Source organism: Panthera uncia, chromosome F1 (genome assembly GCF_023721935.1).
Source record: "Panthera uncia isolate 11264 chromosome F1, Puncia_PCG_1.0, whole genome shotgun sequence".
NCBI classification, from domain to species: Eukaryota; Metazoa; Chordata; class Mammalia; order Carnivora; family Felidae; genus Panthera; species Panthera uncia.
Genome location: NC_064813.1, coordinates 64,892,178 through 64,913,633, shown reverse-complemented (window position 1 = coordinate 64,913,633; position 21,456 = coordinate 64,892,178). Strand labels below are relative to the sequence as shown.

Here is a 21,456-nt window from a genome sequence, read left to right as displayed (position 1 = left end):
CGATTATAATGAGGATATAGCGCTGTCACATCTGCATCTGCTGTACGGGTGTCTGTCGTGTATAATTTGTAAACACATGCATGCAGGCACTAATTATCAAACAAGCCAATGGGGCAGGTGCTATTACTGCCCCTATCTTACAGAAGAGGAAACTGAAGCCCAAAGCAGTCAACCGCGCAGCTGGTAAGCGAGGCAGCGGTCACACCCAGACTCCCTTTTCTCCTCTGCGTCTCCTGCTTTTGCATGCAGCGCTTTGTGGCTGAACCCAAGGGAGGTGACTCAGTTCTTGTCTCTCATCAGCTGGCAGCTCTGCTTTGTCTGAAGTGGCCACATCTTCTGCTTCAAATACGTTCTTCCCTTGGTTTCTGCGGTTTCTGGGTCACGGCGCCTCCTCCCACGAGCCACGGTACTCAGGGCCCTTCCCCTTCGGCGGGGCTGGCCTGAGGTCCTGTCTGGCCTCTCTTCTGGAGCCCCTGCTCTGCTCCTGGTGGCTCCCAGGGCGGGCTCTTCTCTTTTCTGCCATCCATTCGTCACCCCGGTGGCCCGAGTGATCTCTCCGGTGTGAGTCCCGATCGCGGAGTCCGGTGCTCCCTTTGGAATAAGGCCCAAGCCCTGAGCATGGGTCTGAGGCCTCCTGCCGCCCGTCCTCCGCCCCTCGGCCCTTCCACGCTCGCTGCACTCTGCACCGCCAGCCTCCCGCCGGGTCCTGGACGGGTCCCTCGTTTCCGCTGCGGGTCCTTCGGGGCCTGCCTCCGCCCGGGTCCCAGGCTCTCTCCCAGCCCTCAGCTCCCCCGTGAGCTCTCCTCGAGTCCTGTCCCGGGCAGTGCAGATCGGGGCGCCCCCCTGCCCCCACGGCCCGCAGGTACTCGTGGGCCTCGGCCCGGGGCTGGCCGGGGTGCCGGTCCACACCCGCCGGTCGCCCCCAGAACCGTGCGCAAGGCCGGGCCCGGCTCGCCTCAGGCCTCTGCAGACGGCTCGCACCCCGCGGCGCAGCGCTAGCCGAGCGCATGCGCCGTCACGTAGGCACGTCCACCGCGGCGGGCGCTTGCGGTGACGTCACTGCCCGATGTCCTCGGGCCTCTGGGTGTTCGCAGCGCGGAGCCCCTGCCCTCCTGGTCCGATGCCTCCGTCGGGGCTCCCTGGCCGAGTTCCGTACGACCTTCTGCGCAGGAGCTGCGGGAGCGGCTGCACTCTGGCTCGTCGCCAGCCTGGTTGTGTGTTTTCTCCAGAAGCGGAAACTGAGGCTGCGCGGGTCCTGCGCCGGGACCGGACTGCGCATGAGTACATCCCCGCCCCCAAAGGTGTGCCCGGAACTCGTTCTGCGTCGACGGTACAACGCAGAGACTCGAGGCTCCGCAGAAACCGGGTAGGTTCGTAACTTTTTCGACACTCGCCTTTGTCACCTTGGGGGCCTTAAGGCCATCGGGCGGGGGGGGGGTCATCCGTGCCCCCCAGACTCGCTCTCCCCTGCACTCCTGCTCCCCGGGGCCCGCGGAGGAAACGCTGATCGCGCCGCGCGGGCTGAGTACCTTTGGTGGCTCTGTACCCCGCTGGGATCCATACGTGACGTTCGAGAGCCAAGTGATCAAGGTGTGTGGTGATCAATAATTGACGTCACCTCTGGGCCCCGGGGACTGATTCTGCAGTTACTGAGAGCACGAGCGAGGATGGGGCCTCGCAGGACGAGGGGTGGGCACGAGAAAGCACCGGGCTCCTCGGGTGGGGCCGGGAGGGGGGCTGCGGTGCGGACGTCCCGGGCTCTGATGGAGCCTGCACTGTGCCAGCGACCAGGCGCAGAGAGGCAGGCAGCTGTCCCCGGGAACATCGGTGGGCCTTGGAGGCGGGAGCGCACCCCCGGAGGGCTGGGGGAAGGAGGCCGAGGATGGAGGGCCGCAAGCCCAGGACTTACCAGTCACGGTGAGGTACACGGGCAGGCTGCGTTGGGCACCCAGGCCGTTGTCCGCGGTGCAGTAGTAGTTTCCAGAATGCTCTGCCCTCAGAGACACGACGGACTTCATGCTCCGAGTGGGCTCCATCTTCTGGATGACGACTTCTTCGCGAAGGAACTGGTACAAGATTGGGAAGGAGCCACTCTCGGCTTTACAGGTAAGCGTCACTGTATGTCCTTCAGGAACCGAGGCCCCACGGGGGCTGAGGGTGAGGACAGGACGAGACACGGGGACTGAGGGAAAGAATCTTCAGTCAGCGGGTGCTGGGCCTGCTCTCTGCACGTTTCCGGTGCTGGCCGGGCTTCAGCCCCTGCCTTCCACGCGCCCCCTTCTCCCCATCCGCCCCCCTTGAGGTGACCCCACTCCCGTTTTCCAGGGTAGATGATGCTCTGGTGGAAGAAGTCCCTTCTTTTACCCCTCCCTGTTCCTTCCTTCTGCCTGTGACCGTGGAAGGGCTGCCCCCACCTGCCCAAGCCCTGGGGTCTTCCGCTCAGTCCCTGTTCTCCGCTTCTCCACTCGCTGGGGCTGGGCTCAGTGTACCACCCTTCATCCTTTCCCTTCCAGATTCACACACTGTTCCAGGACCCCCTCCTCTGTCCCCGTACTCTCCCCGCATCCATCCTGACCCCCTCTGTTTCCCTTGGAGAGAACAGGGTCAGGAAGAGGATGGGAGGCCTGTGTGTTTCCAGACGCCAGGACTGGGGTCTGCCTGCTGAGTACTGGCCCAGTGCTGAATGAAGAGTCTCCTTAGGCCGGGCTGGGTTAGGCAGCCATGACTTCCCTGAGGGCCTTGAGTGCCCTGGTCAAGGAGTGGTGGTTTCGGGGGTCCTCCTCACCCCCGACTACATCTCTGGAGTGGCTGCGATGTTATTACCCATCTCTGTATCCTACGAGGATGCGTGTGTTGGTTATTGTCAAAAATTAACTGCTAATTGGGAAAAGATACTTCTGCATCCCTGGGAGAAAGAGAGATGGAGACAAACAGGGAGGGAGGGAGAGAGAACGAGGGAGGGAGGGAAGAGACGCTGCGGACACATTGAAGGGCGTGATGGTCCTGGGCTGGACAGAGCACGAGGCCCACGATAGACAGAGAGAGACTCTTGTTCAGAGATGTGGGAGACAGCAGAGACATCAGGACGTCACTGGCTGCACCGTATTCCTCCAAAATGCCTGTGTGGAAGCCCTAACCCCAGAGGTGGCTGTATTTGGAGACGGGGTCTTTGAGGAAGTAATTCAAGTTAAAGGAGGCTATAGGTGGGGCCCTAATCAGGTCAGATCGGGGCTCTGTTAGGACTCGGTGAGAAGCCCAGTTAGGACTCGGCGAGAAGCTGGCCAGCTGCAGGATGGAAAGAGCTCTCTTGAGACACCAACATACTGCTCCTTGATCTTGGACTCGTAGTCCCCAGGGCTGTGAGAGAATGCACTTTTGCGTGCAGGCCATGCAGCCTGAGCAGACCCACGCAGGTGACTTGGGGAGGAGGCAGGAAGCGGGTAAGGCAAGAGATTGGTTGGGAGGCAGTACAAGGCCCGAAGAAGCTGGAGGGGCTGGGCTCCAGTCGACCAGCAGGACAATCAAGCACTGATGTGCCGCTCCGCCTGGCTCCTGCCCCATCCCCAGGTCCTGGCGGATCAGAACCCGCTGACACTCACTCTGCACGCGTAGCTGAGATTTCTGGCTCTGTTTGCAGACGCCGGAAGACCCTCTCTGGGCCTCGCACCAGTAATACGGCGGGTTTCTGCTCCTCGTGGTGAGGGTCGAGATTTTCAGAAAGCTTTCCAAGCCCAACTGCAGCATGTGGTCGTCTTTGAAGAAGCGGAACCAGAGTTTGACGTCTGACCTCAGCGGAGGGAGCTGGGTCTTGCAGGTCAGGGTCACTGACTTCCCAGAGACGCTCGGTGAGAGGCTGGCTGTCAGCACGGGACGTGGAAACAGCTCTAGAGAAGGATCACAGCGGTCCCCAGAGCAGTGAGGCCCGGAACTGCTCTGGAGAGAAACACAGCCCGTCTGCAGCAGCCGCGGAAGGTGCACGGCAGGCAGGGGGGAGGCCGCTTTCCATCCGCAACCCCCTTCAGCTCAAAGCACTCCTGCGCTTCCTCCGAATCTTGCAGGAGTGAGCCCTGAGGTGCGGGGGTATCCCAGCCCACCCTTCTCACCCTCTGCTGCCTCAGGGAGCGTCCTTTCAGCAAGCCCGTCTCGCAGATAACGAAGGCTTTACCTCGGACTTTGATGTTGATCGTGTTGGAAAAGTAGGAACAGCAGCCATTCTTAAATCCGGAACAGTGATAGTCTCCGTTATCTCTGAGACTTGCTTGCTCGATGCGGAAGTCGGAACTTTCATCAGAGACGCTCAGGACCTCGCCCTGCCTGTGCAGTGTCATGGTATCCAGAGTGATTTCTGCATTTGCTCGGCATCTCAGAACCACAGAGTCGCCTTCAAACACGAAGGGGGGAGCCTGCAGGATCAGGTTCTCTGCAAGACAACGCGAGCCTGGTCACTCGGTGCCTTCTCTTGATTAGTGTCCCCAACGGATTTTCTAGGATTGGGATGGGGGAAAAGAACGCATAAAATAACTACAATCCGCTTTTATTCTGATTTTAGAGTGAACACGTGTCCTGAGAAGACTCGGAAAGCAGAAATGCAAGTACAGATCCCTTCCCGCCTCGCGGCCCAGATGTGGACGTGCACGTGTCGGGTGCCCTTTTCCGTGGGCACGTATGTGAGAGTCTGCCGTGCTCTCTTTGTGAAACTGCAGCAATGTTTGTGTCTTTGACAACCTGCTCTGCTATGAACCCTTCTCTAGGCCGTCAGTCTCGCTACCGAACCTGGCTGCTAACGGCTGCAAAGTTTCCCTTCAGTGCGATGCCATGTAATTTACTTAATGAGCTTGCTTTTCTTGACCGTTCAGCGTCCTTCAGTTTGGGGGGAGTATGTCTATGATTCCAGTAGGTAAATCCTTTTTTTTTTTTTTTTTTAATATTTATTTTTGAAGCAGAGAGAGACAGAGTGTGAGCGGGGGAGGACCCGAGAGAGAGGGAGACGCAGAATCCGAAGCAGGCTCCAGGCTCCCAGCTGTCAGCACAGAGCCCGACGCAGGGCTCGAACCCACGAACCGTAAGATCATGACCTGAACTGAAGTCGGCGGCTTAACTGCCTGAGCCACCCAGGTGCCCCTCCAGTAGGTAAATTCTTAAGAGGGGAATTGCCAGCTCAGAGAGGATAAGCATCTTATTTTCTCCTTGTTACCATACTGCTTCCTTGTTCATGAAATCAGAGAACATCATAACCTGCTTCGAATTCAAACAGGTGGCTTTATTTATTCTTTCTGGGGTGCCTGGGTGGCTCAGTCAGTTAAGCATCAGACTCCCGATCTCACTCAGGTCGTGATCTCACGGTTGGTGAGATCGAGCCCTGTGTTGGGCTCTGTGCTGGCGGGGCAGAGCCTGCTTGGGATTCTCTCTCTTTTTCTTTTTAATTCAGAAGGAAATTACACCAAAATAAATCAGAATCTCTTTACATAAAAAAACAAAAACCAAAAACAGGTGGCTTTAGGACACAGGGAAAAAGAGAAATGTTTCTTCTTTTTTTCTTGTTGTCTGTATACATTATACCCTTGCACAACATGGGGGTAGGGCACCGACCCCCCCATGCAGTGGAAAATCTGAGTATTATGCATTTTGTGACATTAACATGTATTTTGCGTGTTCTCTGTATCATAGACCGTATTGTTGTAAGGAAGTAAACTGGAGGGAAATGTTATTAAGAAAGTCTTCAGGAAGAGAAAATACATTTACAGTCCTGTCCTGTAGAAAGTCTGCTGGGAAGGGGACCCATGCATTTCAACCCCGTGGCATTCATGGGTCAGCTGTACCTCTGTCTGTCTGCCTATCCATCTGAAAAATCCTCATGCTGCTTATTATTCAAAATAAATTTTATAAGTTTGAAACTACACGTGTGGGGTGCCTGGGTGGCTCAGTCAGCTGAGCGTCCAACTTCAGCCCAGGTTGTGATCTCACAGTTTGTGAGTTCAGGCCCTGTGTCGGTCTCTGTGCTGACAGCTCAGAGCCCGGATCCTGCTTCGGATTCTGTGTCTCCCTCTCTCTCTGCCCCTCCCCTGCTCTCACTCTGTCTCGCTTTCAAAAATAAAAAATAAAACATTAAAAAAATTAAAAAAACCAAAACTATACGTAGATTCAGAAACCATTCAAATAATTTGCTTCTCCAATTTTCTTTGACCTGAGCAACAAATCTCAGGGTCTCATCTGTATAGATTATTATCCCGTAAATATAGGCAGCTTCTGGGTAACTGTGTGGTTTCTAAAGAAACTGTGGTTTCTTTGTGTTCTTTCCTTTTTTTCTCACCTGAAGAAAAGGTCAAGCTCACATGGTCACTTGGGAGCGAGTCCTGGGTCTGGCATCTGTACTGTCCGGAGTCATGGACCTCCAGGGTGTTTCTTGGGGTTTCGCGTAGCATTCTACCCTCGAGGTACCAAAGGAACCGTTTTATTTTCTCTGGAGCGTGGAAGTGAAATACATTGCAAGTCAGGGTCACTGTCTCTCCTCTGAAGGCGACGGTCCATGGAGGATGGAGGGAAATCACGGGTTTGGATGCAGCTTCTGAGGAAGAGAGAGACAGAGCCTGAGATGGGGACGCCTGTGGTCCCCGCCACGGCCGTCTGCGTGGGACGGACCCGAGGACCAGGCTTGGGGGAGATCCCCAGGAAAGCCCCCCGGGAGGGTCAGTGGTTGCTCACGGCTGTTTGTGGACTGGAGCCCCCAGGGGATGGCAACGAGGGAAATGATTTCACGCCGACAGTATAAGCAGCGGGGTTCATCGCCGAATGTCAGTGGGATCAATGGCCAGTTGGCTTTTACGGGCGCTAGAGAAGGCCGCCCCTGCCCTCCTGCTTCATCACGTCCACCGACTCATGGGGACCTCCCAGGGAGCTGTGCACGTCACAGGTGTGCACTTTCTCTCACGGGATAAATCCTATTTTCCGAAGGCTTTGGCACTGAGTAAAGCTTGAGAGATTAACTTGTCTAGCACCTTCGTGTCACAGATGATGTTTCAGATGCCCCGAGACTCTTGTCACAGCTGATTGTGGCAGAGCAAGGAACAGACAGGTCGTTTGCTGGAATCCAGAAGTGAGCCAGACAAGGATGAAATCCCGGGGCAGCTGATTTCGGGCAAGGAGAGAGGTTGTATTGCCGTTCGCGAATCCTCAAATATCCAGGACATTCTCTGACCCAGGGGAATGGTGGTGGGAGTCAGAACTAAGAAAATGTGTGACACAGATAATATGTCTTCTCCCCCAATTCCTATTTTGGGTGCATTTCTTCTTTTTGAGGGCCTGGTTGCTGGATGTTTTTCTGGAGGAGGAACATTTCCTGCAGGATTCTACTTCTAAACGTGTAGAGAACGTAGTATTCCTGCTCGTGTCTTCACAGTGCGATGCTTACAGAGACGTTTTTCGAGCTTGCTGATGGGAGAAAACCTTATCCCAAGCCCTGCACGTTTGCCGTGGAGTTGAGGACGTCCTGCATGGTCAAGTGGGTTCCATCTGTGGTAGGGTTAAGTTCAGGGTCTACCAGAGGCCAAGAGCCGCTTGTGCATTTCTTAGTTCTTCCAGGGAGAGGCCGGGGGGGGGGGGCGGCGTGTGGCTGTCCTGGCCCTTGGGTGATGCCAGTAGAGCACGTGACACTTTCACATCCCTTCTGGTCTCGGCAAGAACAGGAGCTATTGGACACCCTCAGACAGACATTGCAAGCACCTCGTGTTTTTTAGGGAGACATTCTTATCCAGGGACACCCAAAGAGCAAAAGAGACGAGAACTCACCAGATTTTCCACGGACAGGAGCTGCAAAATAAATAAATTAGCCAGAGATGAACACAGAGCAAGGATTCTTCGGTTTTTGAAAAGTCACGGCTGTTGTTTTCTGTTCATTTTATTATTTCTTTCAATAGAAATCCATTAAAAAAACTTAACAGACACTTGTCAAATGTCTCCTTCTCCTTGGACTTCTAAGATGAATAAAAAAAAAACGGTACCTGCTGGCAAGGAGTTGATGGCTGGGGGAGCAGAAGCGCGAAGCAAAATAACGTAGTGCGGAATGGAAGTTCAGTAGTAGAAACACACACGGGCGTCTTGAGGGCGGAAGGGCCAGCGGGGCCAGTGGGTGTGTGTGTGTGTGTGTGTGTGTGTGTGTGGTGAGGGGGATGGGCTGTGACACGTACCTGAAAGAGTGATCCTTGAGAAAACTGAATGAAAACAGGAGTCAGCCAGGCAAGGGTGTCTGTACCTGGCAAGACATGGCGGAGAAGGTAAGAAAGGCAGCAAGGGCACAGAAGTGGAGAAGTAGCACTGGTGTTGAGGGGGGCTGAGACGGAGTTCTGGAAGGAGGGGAGTGAGGAGGAGTCGGGTCGGAGAGGCATGCAGGGCTCACGTCATGGCTGGTAAGTAGCTGTGGTTTTCTTCTAAAAGCTGCAGTGTTCCCATCATCAACAGGGAGCCATGGAAAGGCTTTAAGTAGGAGAAGGGTAGGGTTAGCATTTGTAACTTCGATGGAGCATTATGACGGTGGGTAGACGTCCGAGAGACCGGACGTGAAGCAGAGAGGCTGATGAGAAGGCAGGGGCGAGAGATGATGTTTACTTTTCTTCAGAGTGTTTATCCCAGATTATTTGCTTGTTTACTTTCCCACCTCTAGAATAGACGTTCTGTAAGAGCAGGGGCTTCTTAGGTTTGTTATATGCCCCCCTGGATCTACAACAGTGCCTGGCATTTAAGAGACATTGCGTAAATATTGAATGTGTATTTATTAAGTAATGAATTAAGTGAATAGAGGTAGGAGGTACAGGTTTGAGAAATGGGTAACAGGAAGACAGAGGAGGCAAAGTTGTAAACTGCCTAGACACTCCAGATGAGGGACCGTTCGTTTATTCAACAAATTAAAAAAAATTTTTTTTAATGTGTATTTCATTTCTGAGACAGAGACAGAGCTTGAGTGGGGGAGGGGCAGAGAGAGAGGGAGACACAGAATCGGAAGCAGGCTCGAGGCTCCGAGCCGTCAGCACAGAGCCCGACGCGGGGCTCAAACTCACAAACCTGAGCCGAAGTCGGTCGCTCAACCGACTGAGCCACCCAGGCACCCCTATTCAGCAAATTTTAAGATGCCGACTATGTGCCAGGGCCTGGATAGGACAAAGGAGATCCAGCAGTGAGCAAGCGGTACTGTCTGTCTCACATGAGGCTGGCGGGGAGAAGTAATCCAGACCTATGAGCTTTAGAGAGAACAGCGGATTATTTCCCATTGCCCAAGTATCTTGGTCACCGTGGATTTCGTATTGTTTTAAATGTGGCTAAAATTTTCCCGAGTATATATAAACGTATATATATACTCGTGGTATATATATATATATATATATATTTCCCGAGTATATAAACGTGGTAGACGTTTACCTGTAGTGTTTTAGGTGATCTTGTCAACATCTCTGTGAAGTACATTCTAGGATCATCCCTGTTTTACAGGCTGTAAACTGGTTTAAGTAGCCAGTAGGCAGCAGAATGGAGTTTGGGGCCATTTGTCTGAACACGGGCTATTTGGCCCCAAAGCATGTGCTCCAGGCCATTACCCTAACCTGTCCCTCTGTGTTGGCACAACGTTGGGATGTCCTTCTATTTCTGGAGTGTTTGGTGCAGCTTTTTCCTGCCACTGGGCCCCACTGCACGTCTGCCTCCTCTAGCTCCTGCTCTCTGTCTGTCTCCTGAAGGCATTACCAGCTCCTTGGCATGCAGTGTGGTATTTGCTTGCACCACTGCCGGTAACTTTGGACATTTATTTAACTGGGCTCTTGTTAGGTGGATGTTTCTTGTACACTGGGTTTGCTGGAGGCCTACTTATTTATTTATTTACTTACTTATTGTGTATTTATTTTGAGAGAGCACAAGCAGGAGAAGGGCAGAGAGAGAGGGAGAGAGAAAATCCCAAGCAGGCTCCGTGCTGTCAGCACAGAGCCTGATACAGGGCTTGAACTCCTGAACTGTGAGGTCATGACCTGAGCCGAAATCGAGAGTCGGATGCTTAACCGACTGAGCCCCCCCAGGCGCCCCTGGAGGCCCTTTTAGATCATGAGCTTTCTGAGCACAGAAATGCTGCCTCCCATGCTTTCCCATCATTCTCAGCACCCCGTACAGGGCTGTGCATACGTGTCACTAAAAATTTTTGTGAAATACATGAATAAATATTTTATTCTAAGGTTTTCAATGTTGGTAAAAACAACCCCCTTTGTGTGTGTGAACTGATAGAGACTGAAACACAACCGCAGATGCAGTTAGTGCCGTGTACTAGAAAAATGACACGAGGGGCGCCTGGGTGGCTCAGTCGGTTGGGCGTCTGACTTCGGCTCAGGTCATGATCTCACGGTCCGTGAGTTGGAGCCCCGCGTCGGGCTCTGTGCTGACGGCTCGGAGCCTGGAGCCTGCTTCGGATTCTGTGTCTCCCTCTCTCTCTGACCCTCTCCCATTCATGCTCTGTCTCTCTCTGTCTCAAAAATAAATAAACATTAAAAAAAATTAAAAAAAAATGACACGAGTGAGATGATGGAATAGGAGTTCTCCAACCTGTGTCTCCCACAGAAGCAAATGTTTGGCAGCCATCCATAGATAAAAGCGGGGAAGCTTTGGGACCTGGGCAGGAGATTGCACAATCCCATTGGAGCCCAAGACCAAGGAAGACCACTTTGAAAAGGCGGGCGCATGCCCTGGTAGAAGACTCACTGACTGTGAGCCCACCTGCAGACCTAGAGCTGCCTCGTCTTTCTGGGGACTCAAATCTGGTCTCATTTGTTCATGGTCTTGCATCTAGATCCTATTGCCGAGAGACTCGAGAGGAACCATCCCCTTCTTCGCCCCAGCATCATGGCCCGCTGAGCTCAGACCCAACTGTTGTTGCCAAAGTAGTCCTGTGACCCCAGCTCCAGTGCCATTCTGCTGCAGTCTAGAGGCAGTCTTGGCCATCTAGGAATCAGCCTAACTCAGTGGGAGAGTACTCAAGGACCCAGCAGAAATGAGATCCGTTCATACCCCTGGGAATGGAACCGCCAACTGCGGACCCAGCAACAGCCGTGAGATCCAGCTCCAGCTCTGTTCAACCATATCTTGGAGGCAGCCTTATAACCCCAGGGAAGCCGCAGAAGGTATTTACCTTCCAAAACCAGTCTGTGAAGGTATCAGCTCTTCTAAATAGAGACACCAATGCAGAGTTGCACTGATCATGAAAAGTCAGGCAAATATGACAACATCAGTGGAAACGAATAAAGCTCCAGCAACTGACCCTAAAGAAAAGGAGATTCATGAACTATTTGACACAGAACTCAAAATAATAGTCTTAAGGAAGCTCGGTGAGCTATAAGAGGACACAACTAAATGAAATCAGGAAAACGATACACAAACCAAATGAGAAGTTTAACAAATAGAAAACATGAAAAGGAATCAAACAGGAATCTTGGCACTAAAGAATACAATGACCAAACTGAAAAATTCAGTAGTGGCAACAGCATAATTGGTCACTTAGGAGAAAGAATGAGCAAATTTGAAGACAGGCTGTTTGAAATTACCCAGTTAGAAGAAAAAGAAAAAATGAAAAAGTGAACAAAGCTTCGGTGACTTCTGGGAAAACAATAAGTGAATCAATGTACCTATTACTGAAGTCCCAGAAGGAGCAGAGAACAAGAACAGAAAGATTATTTAAAGAAATAACGACCAAGAACTTCCCAAATCTGGGGAGGGAAATCTGTATCTAGGTTCATGGTTCCCAAATAACCCCTACAGGCTGAACATCAAAAGGTCTAAACTGAGGCACGTTATACTCAAATTCTCAAAAGTCAAAGACAAGGAGAATTTTGAAATCAGTAAGAGAAAAACAATGCATCAAAGAGTCTCATACAAAGAACCCCCCCGTAAGATTTATAGTGGATTTCTTTAGCAATATCATAGGCCAGGGTAGAGTGGGGTCATATATTCGAAACACTGAAAGAAAAAAAAAAAACACTGCCAGTCGAAATACTATACCCAACAAAATGAAGGAGAGATAAAGACTTTCCAAGACAGGGGCTCCTGGGTGGCTCAGCTGGTTAATCATCTGACTTCTGCTCAGGTGATGATCTTGCAGTTTGTGAGTTTGAGCCCTGCATTGGGCTCTACACTGACAACTCAGAGCCTACTTGGGATTCTCTGTCTCCCTTTCTCTCTCTGCCCCTCCCCCATTCATGCTCTTTCTCTCAAAAATAAATAACATTAAAAAAAAACTTTCTGAGACGAAAGCTGGGGGGAATTCACCACCACTAGACCTGCCTTATAAGAAAAGCAAAAGAGTTCCTCAAGGGCACTAAAGCAAGGACACTAATTAGGAACATAAAAACACACACTCCCTGGTGAAGGTAAATGTATAGTCCAATTCAGAATCCTCTAAATATGGTACCTTAGTGCATTCAGTCTGCTATGACAAAAAATACCATCGTGGGTGGCTTATAAACAAGAGAAATGTATTTCTCACAGTTCTGCAGGCTGGAAAGTCCAGTATTAAGGCACCAGCAGATTCATCTCTGGTGAGGGCCTGCTTTGTCATAGATAGCCATCTTCTCATGTAACGCGGCAGAAGGGTGAGAGAGCTCTCTATGGTCTCTTTTATAAGGGTACTAGTCTCATTGCCTTGCAGAGCCCTAAAGACTTAATCACCTCTCAAGACCTCACCATCTCCTAAAACTACCACCTGACAGGTCAGAATTTTAACGTATGAATATTTGGGGATGCATATATTCAGACGATAGCATACTGTGTGGTGATATATAATCACTTTTAACTGTACCATAAATTAAAAAAGACAAAAGTATTACAAATGACGATAGCTACAATCATTTGTTAATGTATGCAGAATATAAAAACAAGGAGATTGTGACATTAATAACTAAATGTGGGGAGGGAGAAGAAAAAGTGTAGAGTTTTTATATGTGATAGAAATAAATTTCTTAGCTTAATTGACTGTTATGTTTAATATAAGCCTCACAAAGAAAAAAATCACAAGGAAATCACAAAGAAAAAAAAACTATAGTAGATAACACAAAAGATAAAAAGAGAAGTTAAAGCATACCACTACAAAAAAAATCATCAAATCACAAAGGAAGATAGTAGGAGAAGGAAGAAAAAAAAGGAACTACAAAATAGTGGGAAAACAATGAACAAAATGGCAATAGTAAGTCCTTACCCATCAATAACTGCCTTTAATGTAAAAGGATTAAATTTTCCAATAAAAAACGTGGGATATCTGAATGAATAAAAAAATCCAACTGTATGCTGCCTACAAGAGATTCATTTTACATTTAAGGGCACACATGGGCTCAAAGTAAAAGGATGGAAAATATATTCCATGCAAATGGTAACTGAAAGAGACCAGGAGCAACTCTACTTGTATCAGACAAAACAGATTTTAAGTCAAAAATTGTAACAAGAGACAAAGAAAGTCACTATACAGGGGTAAAGTGGAATTAGGAGGATATGCAACCATAAATGTACATGCACCCCATATGAAAGCACCTAAATATAGAAGACAAATAAGAGAACTGAAATAAGGAATAGTGATAATACAATAGTAGTAAGGGCCTTAATACCCCATTTTCAACAGTGCGTAGATCATTCAGACAGGAAATCAATAAGGAAATGGCAGGCTTGTACAAGATTCTAAACCGGAGAGTTTGCATATCTAACATGTACACCTGATGGATGTATACAGAACATTCTATCCTACAGTAGCAGAACACACATTCTTCTCAGGTGGTCATGAAACATTCTCCAGCACAGATTATGTATTAGGTTATAAAACAAGTCTCAGATTTGAGAGGATTGAGTTTTCTGACCACAATGGTATGAAACTAGCAATCGTTCACAGGATGAGACTGGAAAATTCACAAATAACGGAAGCGAAGCAACACACTCTTGAACAATCAATGGGTCGAAGAAAAAATCTAAAGGGAAATCAGAAATTATCTTGAGTGAAATAAAAATGGAAACACATTGTAAAACCTATGGGATATAGCAAAGCAATTCTGAGAAAGAAGTTAATAGTCATAAATTCCTACTTCAAGAAAAAGATAAAGCTCTCAAATAAAAAAAAAAAACCCTAAAATAAAAAAAACCCTAACTTTATACCTTGAGAAGCCCAAAGTTGGCAGAAGAAAGGAAATAATAAAATTAGAGAAGAAATAAATAGAAGATAGAAAATAGAAAAGAAAACAAAACTAAGAGCTATGTTTTCAAAAGATAAAGTAAATTGACAAACCTTTAGGTAGACTAAGAAAAAGGGAAGACTCAAAATCAGAAGTGAGAGGAGGCATTGCAACTGATAGCACAGAAATATTTAAAAAAAGACTCCTATGAACAGTATATCCCAACAAATTGAATAACTTAGAAGAAATCAATAAAGTTCTAGAAACATGCAATCTACCAAGACTGGATGGATCTTGAAGAAATAGAAAATCTGAACAGACCGATAACAAGTAAGGGTATTTAATTGTTAATCAACCCCTCGCCCCCCAACAAAGAAGTCAGATGACTTCACTGGTGAGTTCTACTAAACACTTAAAGAATTAACTCCAAACCATCTCAAAGGCCTCCAAAAAAATGAAGAGGAGAGAACATACTTGCAAACACACTTTGTGAGGTCAGCCAAATAAGCATTCTACAGGAAAACAAAATTACAGGCCAATATCTCTGATATACATAGATTTAAAACAATCCTAAAATGGAATGCTAGCAAACAGAAGGAACATGTGAGATTTGCCCCTGGGATGACCCAATGTGTGCAATGCAATAAAGGTGATACACTACGTTAACAGAATGGATGATAAAAATCATCAGATCATCTAGGGGCGCCTGGGTGGCTCAGTCGGTTAAACATCTGACTTCTGATCAGGTCATGATCTCACCTGAGCAGATGAGGTTCCTGAGTTCAAGCACCGTGTTGGGCTCTGTGCTGACAGCTCGGAGCCTGGAACCCGCGTCGATTCTATGTCTCCCTCTCTCTCTGCCCCTCCCCCATGCCTGCTCTGTCTGTCTCAGTCTCTCAAAAATAAATGTTAAAAAATTTTTTTGAAAATCATAGGATCATCTCAATAGATGTATAAAAAACATTTCACAAAATTCAACACGTTTTCATGATTAAAAAAAAAAAACCTCAACAAATTATGTCTAGAAGGAAAGGATCTCAACGTAGTAAAAGCCATAAGAGATGAACCTATAACTAACATCACAGTTAATGGTGAAAAGCTAAAAGCTTTTCCTTTCAGTTCAGGAAAAAGGCAAGAACGCCCACTCTTGCCACTTACATTTGTTATAGTCCTGGAAGTCCTAGCCAGAATCATTAGGCAAGAAAAAGAAATAAAAGATGTCCAAGCCAGAAAGGAAGAAGTAAAACGGTCTCTGTTTGCAGATGGTTATCTTATATATAGAAAACCCTCAGGACTCCACGAAAATACTGTTAGAACTGATAAGCAATTCAGTACAGTGGCAAGACACGCAGTCAATGTACAGAAAAAAGTTACATTTCCGTATACTAGCAACAAACTATTTGAAAAAACAGGAAAACAACCCCACTTCCATTAGCATCAACAAGCATAGAATATTTAGGACTCAATTTAACCAAGGAATCGAAGAATCTCTATACTGAAAACTATAACACATTGAAAGAAATGAAAGAAAACACAAATAAATGTAAAGACATCCTGTGTTTACGGCTTGGGACAATTAATATGTTAAAACACCACATTATCGAAGCGATCTACAGATCTGATGCAATCCCTCTCAAAATTCCAATGGCATTTTTCACAGAAATAGAAGAAAGGACCCTAAAATTCGTGTGAAGCCACAAAAGATACTGAGAGTCAATGCAATACTGAACAAAAACAAAACTCGAGACCTACTCCTTGACTTAAAACATATTACAAAGATATAGTCATCCCAACTGGCACAAAAGCGGACATATACAGCAATGGAACAGAATCGAGGACCCAGAAAAAAATCCACACATTTACAGCTGACTGACCTTCAACAAAAGTGCTAAGAACACACAATGGGGAAAGAATAGTCTCTTTTGTATACTGTGCTGTTTTTATTTGTACAAAAATAACTCAAAGTATATTAATGACTTACATGTAAGACCCCAAACTGTGAAGCTGCCAGAAGAAAACATAGGTAGGAAGCTTCTTGACATTGGTCTGGGACACAATTTTTTAGATATGACCCCCAAAGCACTTGGGAACAAAACCAGAATAGACAAATGGGGTTGCATCTAAGTAAAAAGCTTTTGTACAGCAAAGGAAACCATCAACTGCATGAAGAGGTAACCTATGGAATGGGAGAAAGTATTTGTAAGTCATGATTCTGATAAGGAGTTACTATCTACAATGTATAAGGAACTCTAACAAATCAACAAGAAAACAAATAGCCTCACTGAAAAACAGGTAAAGACCTGAACAGATATTCTCAATAGAAGACATACAAATGGCCAGTAAGTACATGAAAAGATGCTCAACATCACTCAGTCATCAGGGAAATGCAAATCAAAACCACAATGAGATATCACATCACACCTGTCAGAGTGGTTATTATCATGAAGACAAAAGATAACAAGCATTGGTTAGGAAGTGGAGAAAAGAAAACCCTTGTGCAGTGTTGGTGAGAATGCACTTAGTATAGCCATTATGCAAAACAGTATGGAAATTCCTTAAACAATTAAAAATAAAACTATCATACGATCCAGCAATCCCATTTCTGGATCTATATCCAAAGGAAATGATACCAGTACCTTTAAAAAAAATCTCTTTCCTTAAGTTTATTTATTTTGAGAGAGAAAGAGAGAGTGGGGGAGGGGCAGAGAGAGAGAGGGTGCTTCACCTACGGAGCCACCCAGGTGGCCCGGAAATGTTACCAGTATCTTGAAGAGACACCTGCGTTCATTCCCACGTTCACTGCCACGTTCTTTGCAATAGCCAGGATATGGAAACATTCTAAGTTTCCATAGCAAGGAGTATGGAAGTCCACCAACCAAGGAATGGATAAAGGAAATATGACATATATGTATATATATGATGGAGTATTACGCAGCCTCAAAAAAGAAGGAAATCTTGCCATTGTAACAGCATGGATGAATCTGGAGGACACAACGCTAAGTGACACAAGCCAGACCCAGAAAGATGGATGCTGTGTGACCTCACTTTCACGTGGAGTCCAAAGAAGTTGGAACTCACAGAAGCAGAGAATAAAATGGTGTTTCCCAGCTGGTGGGGGAGCCAGGGAGGTGTGGATCCAAGGAAATGAACTTTCACTTACGAGATAAATAAATCCTGGAGACCTAATGCACACCACGGGGCCCATAGTTAATAAGAACAGACACTCGAAATTGGCAGGGAGAGTAGATCCTGACCGTGAGTTCTTACCACACACGCGCACAAAAGGTGAAGTGAAAAGATAGGAATGTTAATTAGCTCAGTTGTGGTGATTATTTTAACAATAGATGTATGTCAAAACATCATCTCTTGCATCTTAAACATGTACAGTGTTTATTTGCCACTTATACTTCAGTCAGCCCCGGGGGAAAGAATGTTATGTGCCCCAGGCTTTCCCCGAGCCTCACTGCCTTCCCTCTGGAGCCCTGCTGTCCCCCTCCCCCTGTGATCTTCATCTGCCCATCACTGCCGGGGTTTGCCATGGTGTAGGGGAAGGAGACATCGCTGTGTTAGAAACCGTGCCCTTCCGTGCCCAGGACCAGGATCTGGGCTGGTCATACAAGCAATAGATGATCTCCTTTGCAGAGAAACAAGGAAGGTCTCCTCTGAATCAGGCAATAGGAACAAGCAAACAATACATTTTCTGGACTTCATGAAGTAAGATTTATCGCAGAAAAACAACGAATAGATCCTTCACCGTGTGGTCACCGGGTTTCCTTCTCTGTAAGGGTGAAGGTTTATCCCAGCTCCCTTCACTGCTTCAGACTCAAGGGAGAAACCCCTGAGCTGGATGGGGAGTCCCGAGAACAGTCTCCCCTCGCAGGAGAGAACGTCTGAGCCCCATGAAAGGGCCGGCCCCGGGGTGGAGAGAGAGGCTGTCCCCGTCCCACCTTGGTCCCGCGTTGGGCACTTGTACTCACCCAGGACCAGCACTGACACCCACAGAAGCATGAAGGCCCGGCCTGCCCCGGGATGAGGCCAGACGAGGGCTTTTCTCAGGAGTAACAGGGCTGGTTTTGATTCTTGAGAAGCACAGCTCCACAGCAGCCCCGAGGAGCTCATCTGAGAAAGTTCTTTTTCGAAGAGCAGGTCGTGCTAGTGAATTAGAAAGAAGGAAGTGGCACTACCCTTCTTTAACTGAGAATCAGAATGTCCTGCCCTATGACCAGGGTGAGAAAATAAATTCTAGGCTTAAAAAAACACACACGGCTCTGTGACCCCACATCTCTAAGGCTGGGAAATTACCTTAAGGGAAGTATGTGCAGATTGTCTAAGAGAATGTTTACAGCGGTGTCGTTCATAACTGCCCAGAACACTGAAAGCACGTGAAAGGTCATGAATACGGGACCGTGGATGAAGATTCTGTACATGTCTGCGGCGAGATGCAGTGCAGCCGTTACGAAGGAGATCAGCCCACATGGAGAGGCATGCAGCACCCTGGTGAGTGGGAAGAGAGAGCCGAGGAGTGGGTTGGTACTCGTAATATCGTCCCAGCGGGGTAGATGTGACAAATAGAACACGTGTGTGCAAGCTGATACAAATACGCTGTTTTTTTTTTTTTTTTTCCTGGAAAGTATACCTAAGATAGTAGTTGTGTTGATAAGAACTGTGGATGGAAAGGAAATACTTCATTTTATGGCTTTCTTTACTGTTTTTTTTTTAATTTTTTTAAAAATGTTTGTTTATTTTGAGAGAGAGCGTGAGCCAATGGGGGAGGGGCAGAGAGAGAGGAGCGAGAGGATCCCAAGCAGGCTCTGCTCTGTCAGCACGGAGCCCAACGTGGGGCTCGATCCCACCAACCGTGACACCATGACCTGAGTCGAAATCAAGAGTCGGGTGCCACCCAGGCGTCCCTATATTGTTTGAGTCGTAAACAACCACTATGTTAATAATTAGTGACAAATACTATGTTGGTGCATTGCTTTGATAACTTGCAAAAGTCAAGCTTCCATCCTGGCATACTGGTCAACGAAGATCCCTAGGACATTAGTAGCATGAGGAATGCCACTTTCTTCGTTTCAAGTAGCGTTTCTCACCTTTTTTCTCCCCCTGGGCCCGCACCTCGGTCCTCCTGAGGGGACGTTTAATTTCACGCGGACAAATGCATATCCCGTTGCATACGTGATGCCCCCCCTGACCTGCGGCGCTGGGAGACAGGAGAAGCATCATAAGGGTAAACAGAGTTTAACCCACGGCAGCCCAGCAGGACCTCAACGCGAGCCAGGAGGCTTCCCATGCTTTTGGACACAAAGAGCGCCGCTGTGTATATTCTTGGACGGGTCTCCCGGTGCGCGCGTGCACACACATTTCTACTGGGTACACCCCGAGGAGTGGAGTCTGCGGCTCCTAAGGCTTACGTATATTTTGAGAAGGCACCGCTAAATTGCCTTCCAGGGTGGTTGTGCTAATGCACACCCCGTCAACCTGTGTGTGTGAGTTCTCGTCCCTCTAAAATCCTTGCCGATACTGGTATTATACACAGTCTTGTAAATTTTAGCCCTTCTCCTGGGATGATCTCAGTGTGGTTTCAATTGTTGTGTCCCTGGTGAATTTTGCAACTGAGCATGTTTCATATTTAATTGGCAATTTAGATATTCTTTTTAATGTGAAATCTCTTTTCCAGTCTTTCTCCCTTTTTCTAGTTTTTCGGTCTTTCTCATTCTGTGTTGTGGGGCTTTTAAAGCTGGATATGGATCCTTTTTCCAGGTAATGTGTTGCGAATGTCTTTCCCTGTCTGTGTCACGCTTCGATAGAGCCTTTGACAAATCCCTGCTGTAACTCTGGTGGTCCATTTAGCAGTCTCTTCCTTTACGGTCAGAGCTTTATCTGTCCCTTCCAGGAAATGTTGTCTACTCCAAGCTCTTGAAACTATTCTCCCAAGTTATTTTCTAGAAACTTTATTTCTTTTACTTTTACTTTGTATCCATAGTATCATTGGAATTGACGTCTATGTATAAGCAAGGGTTCATATTCACTTACAGATGGCCGCTTTGCCTGGGTCTCAAATTTATTGAAAATCCGAGCTTTCCACAGCACCATGCAATTTCACCTCCTTGTAAAACAAACAGCCATGCGGGTCTGCTTCTGGAAACTCTGTTCTCGTCCCGTTGTCTGTTTATTCTCATGCCAGAACCACAGTGTCGTAATTGTTGCCTTTTTTTTTTTAACTTGAGAGAGAGAGAGAGAGAGAGACAGAGAGACAGAGAGACAGAGAGACAGAGCAAGAGCACGTGCGTGTGTGAGAGCGCGGGAGTGGGGGAAAGGGCAGAGGGAGAGAGAGAATCTCAAGCAGGCTCCTCGCTCAGTGCAGAGCCCAACGTGGGGCTTGGTCCCACAGCCCTGGAATCATGACCTGAGCCAAAACCAGGAGTCAGTAACTTTCTTGTAGAAGTTACGTTTTTTGGTTAGGCTTATTCCTAAATAGTTGATATGTATTTTTCGTGTTATTGTAAGTGATATCATTAAAAGCTTTCTCTAAATATTTATTGTCAGTATATAGCTACAGCTTTTTTTTTTTCTGATTTTCCGTCAATTACTAAGAGAATTATGTTAAAGTTTCCCTCTATAATTGTGAATTTGTCTATTTCTTCTTTAATTTCTTGTCTTTTTTTTGGTTTTATAATTTGAAGTTGTTTTATGGGTGCATATACATTTAAAATTACTTATGTATTTATGTAATTATATAATTTATGTTTACGTATGTTATTTATAATTTATATATATTTATAAATTTATATAATTATAATTATTTCTTTCTGGTAGTTTGACTCACGGCTCTTAAATGTCTCTATATGTTTCTAACCTGAGAACCCATTGGCGGGGGCCCATCTACCTTTGGACCTGATTTAGATGATTGAATCTGACTCTGATAACCCTATCCTGTGATTGGATGAGTCTTTGGGGGGTCTCTGGAGGCGGTGAGCTTATTTTTCATGTAAGAAGGATGTAAATATTTGTGGCTAGAGTGCGGACTGCCTCCTAAGAAGCAGTTCTTGTACATGTATGTACCTCACCCTCTTCCCATCAGAAGTTCCTTATGTATCCTTCACACTTGAATGTAGCCAGCCAGTGGAACGTGGCAGACGTAAAGCTGAGCACATTTTGGGTCTGGCCCTTCGGAGACGTGGCAGGGTCTGTTTTTATCTTGGAGCCCTGAACCACCGAGGATGAAGTCTGACTGCCCTACTGGACAGTCCCATCAAGGGGAGCTGCTGAAGCCTCCCAGACCAGG

The 21,456-nt window shown here is 47.4% G+C and overlaps 1 protein-coding gene and 1 long non-coding RNA gene across 3 annotated transcripts in view; one reads left to right on the top strand and one right to left on the bottom strand.

Annotated features, from left to right (window-relative positions):
* FCRL5 (Fc receptor like 5) overlaps nucleotides 1-21,456 on the bottom strand; it is a 77,024-nt gene that overhangs the window by 18,031 nt on the left and 37,537 nt on the right. Inside the window, exons 3-6 of one of the 2 annotated variants that reach the window (XM_049634735.1) lie at nucleotides 6,311-6,565; nucleotides 4,166-4,420; nucleotides 3,600-3,884; nucleotides 1,910-2,182 (exon numbers count right to left, since the gene is read on the bottom strand). In XM_049634735.1, the coding sequence (XP_049490692.1) occupies nucleotides 1,910-2,182; nucleotides 3,600-3,884; nucleotides 4,166-4,420; nucleotides 6,311-6,565 (1,068 nt within the window). The remainder of the gene's footprint in view (nucleotides 1-1,909; nucleotides 2,183-3,599; nucleotides 3,885-4,165; nucleotides 4,421-6,310; nucleotides 6,566-21,456) is intronic. The other variant, XM_049634734.1, reaches the window with a different exon arrangement.
* LOC125925650 (uncharacterized) lies at nucleotides 1,419-7,824 on the top strand. Its single transcript, XR_007458890.1, has 4 exons — nucleotides 1,419-1,590; nucleotides 2,001-2,106; nucleotides 4,550-7,498; nucleotides 7,734-7,824. It is a non-coding gene; the product is annotated as an uncharacterized LOC125925650 (long non-coding RNA).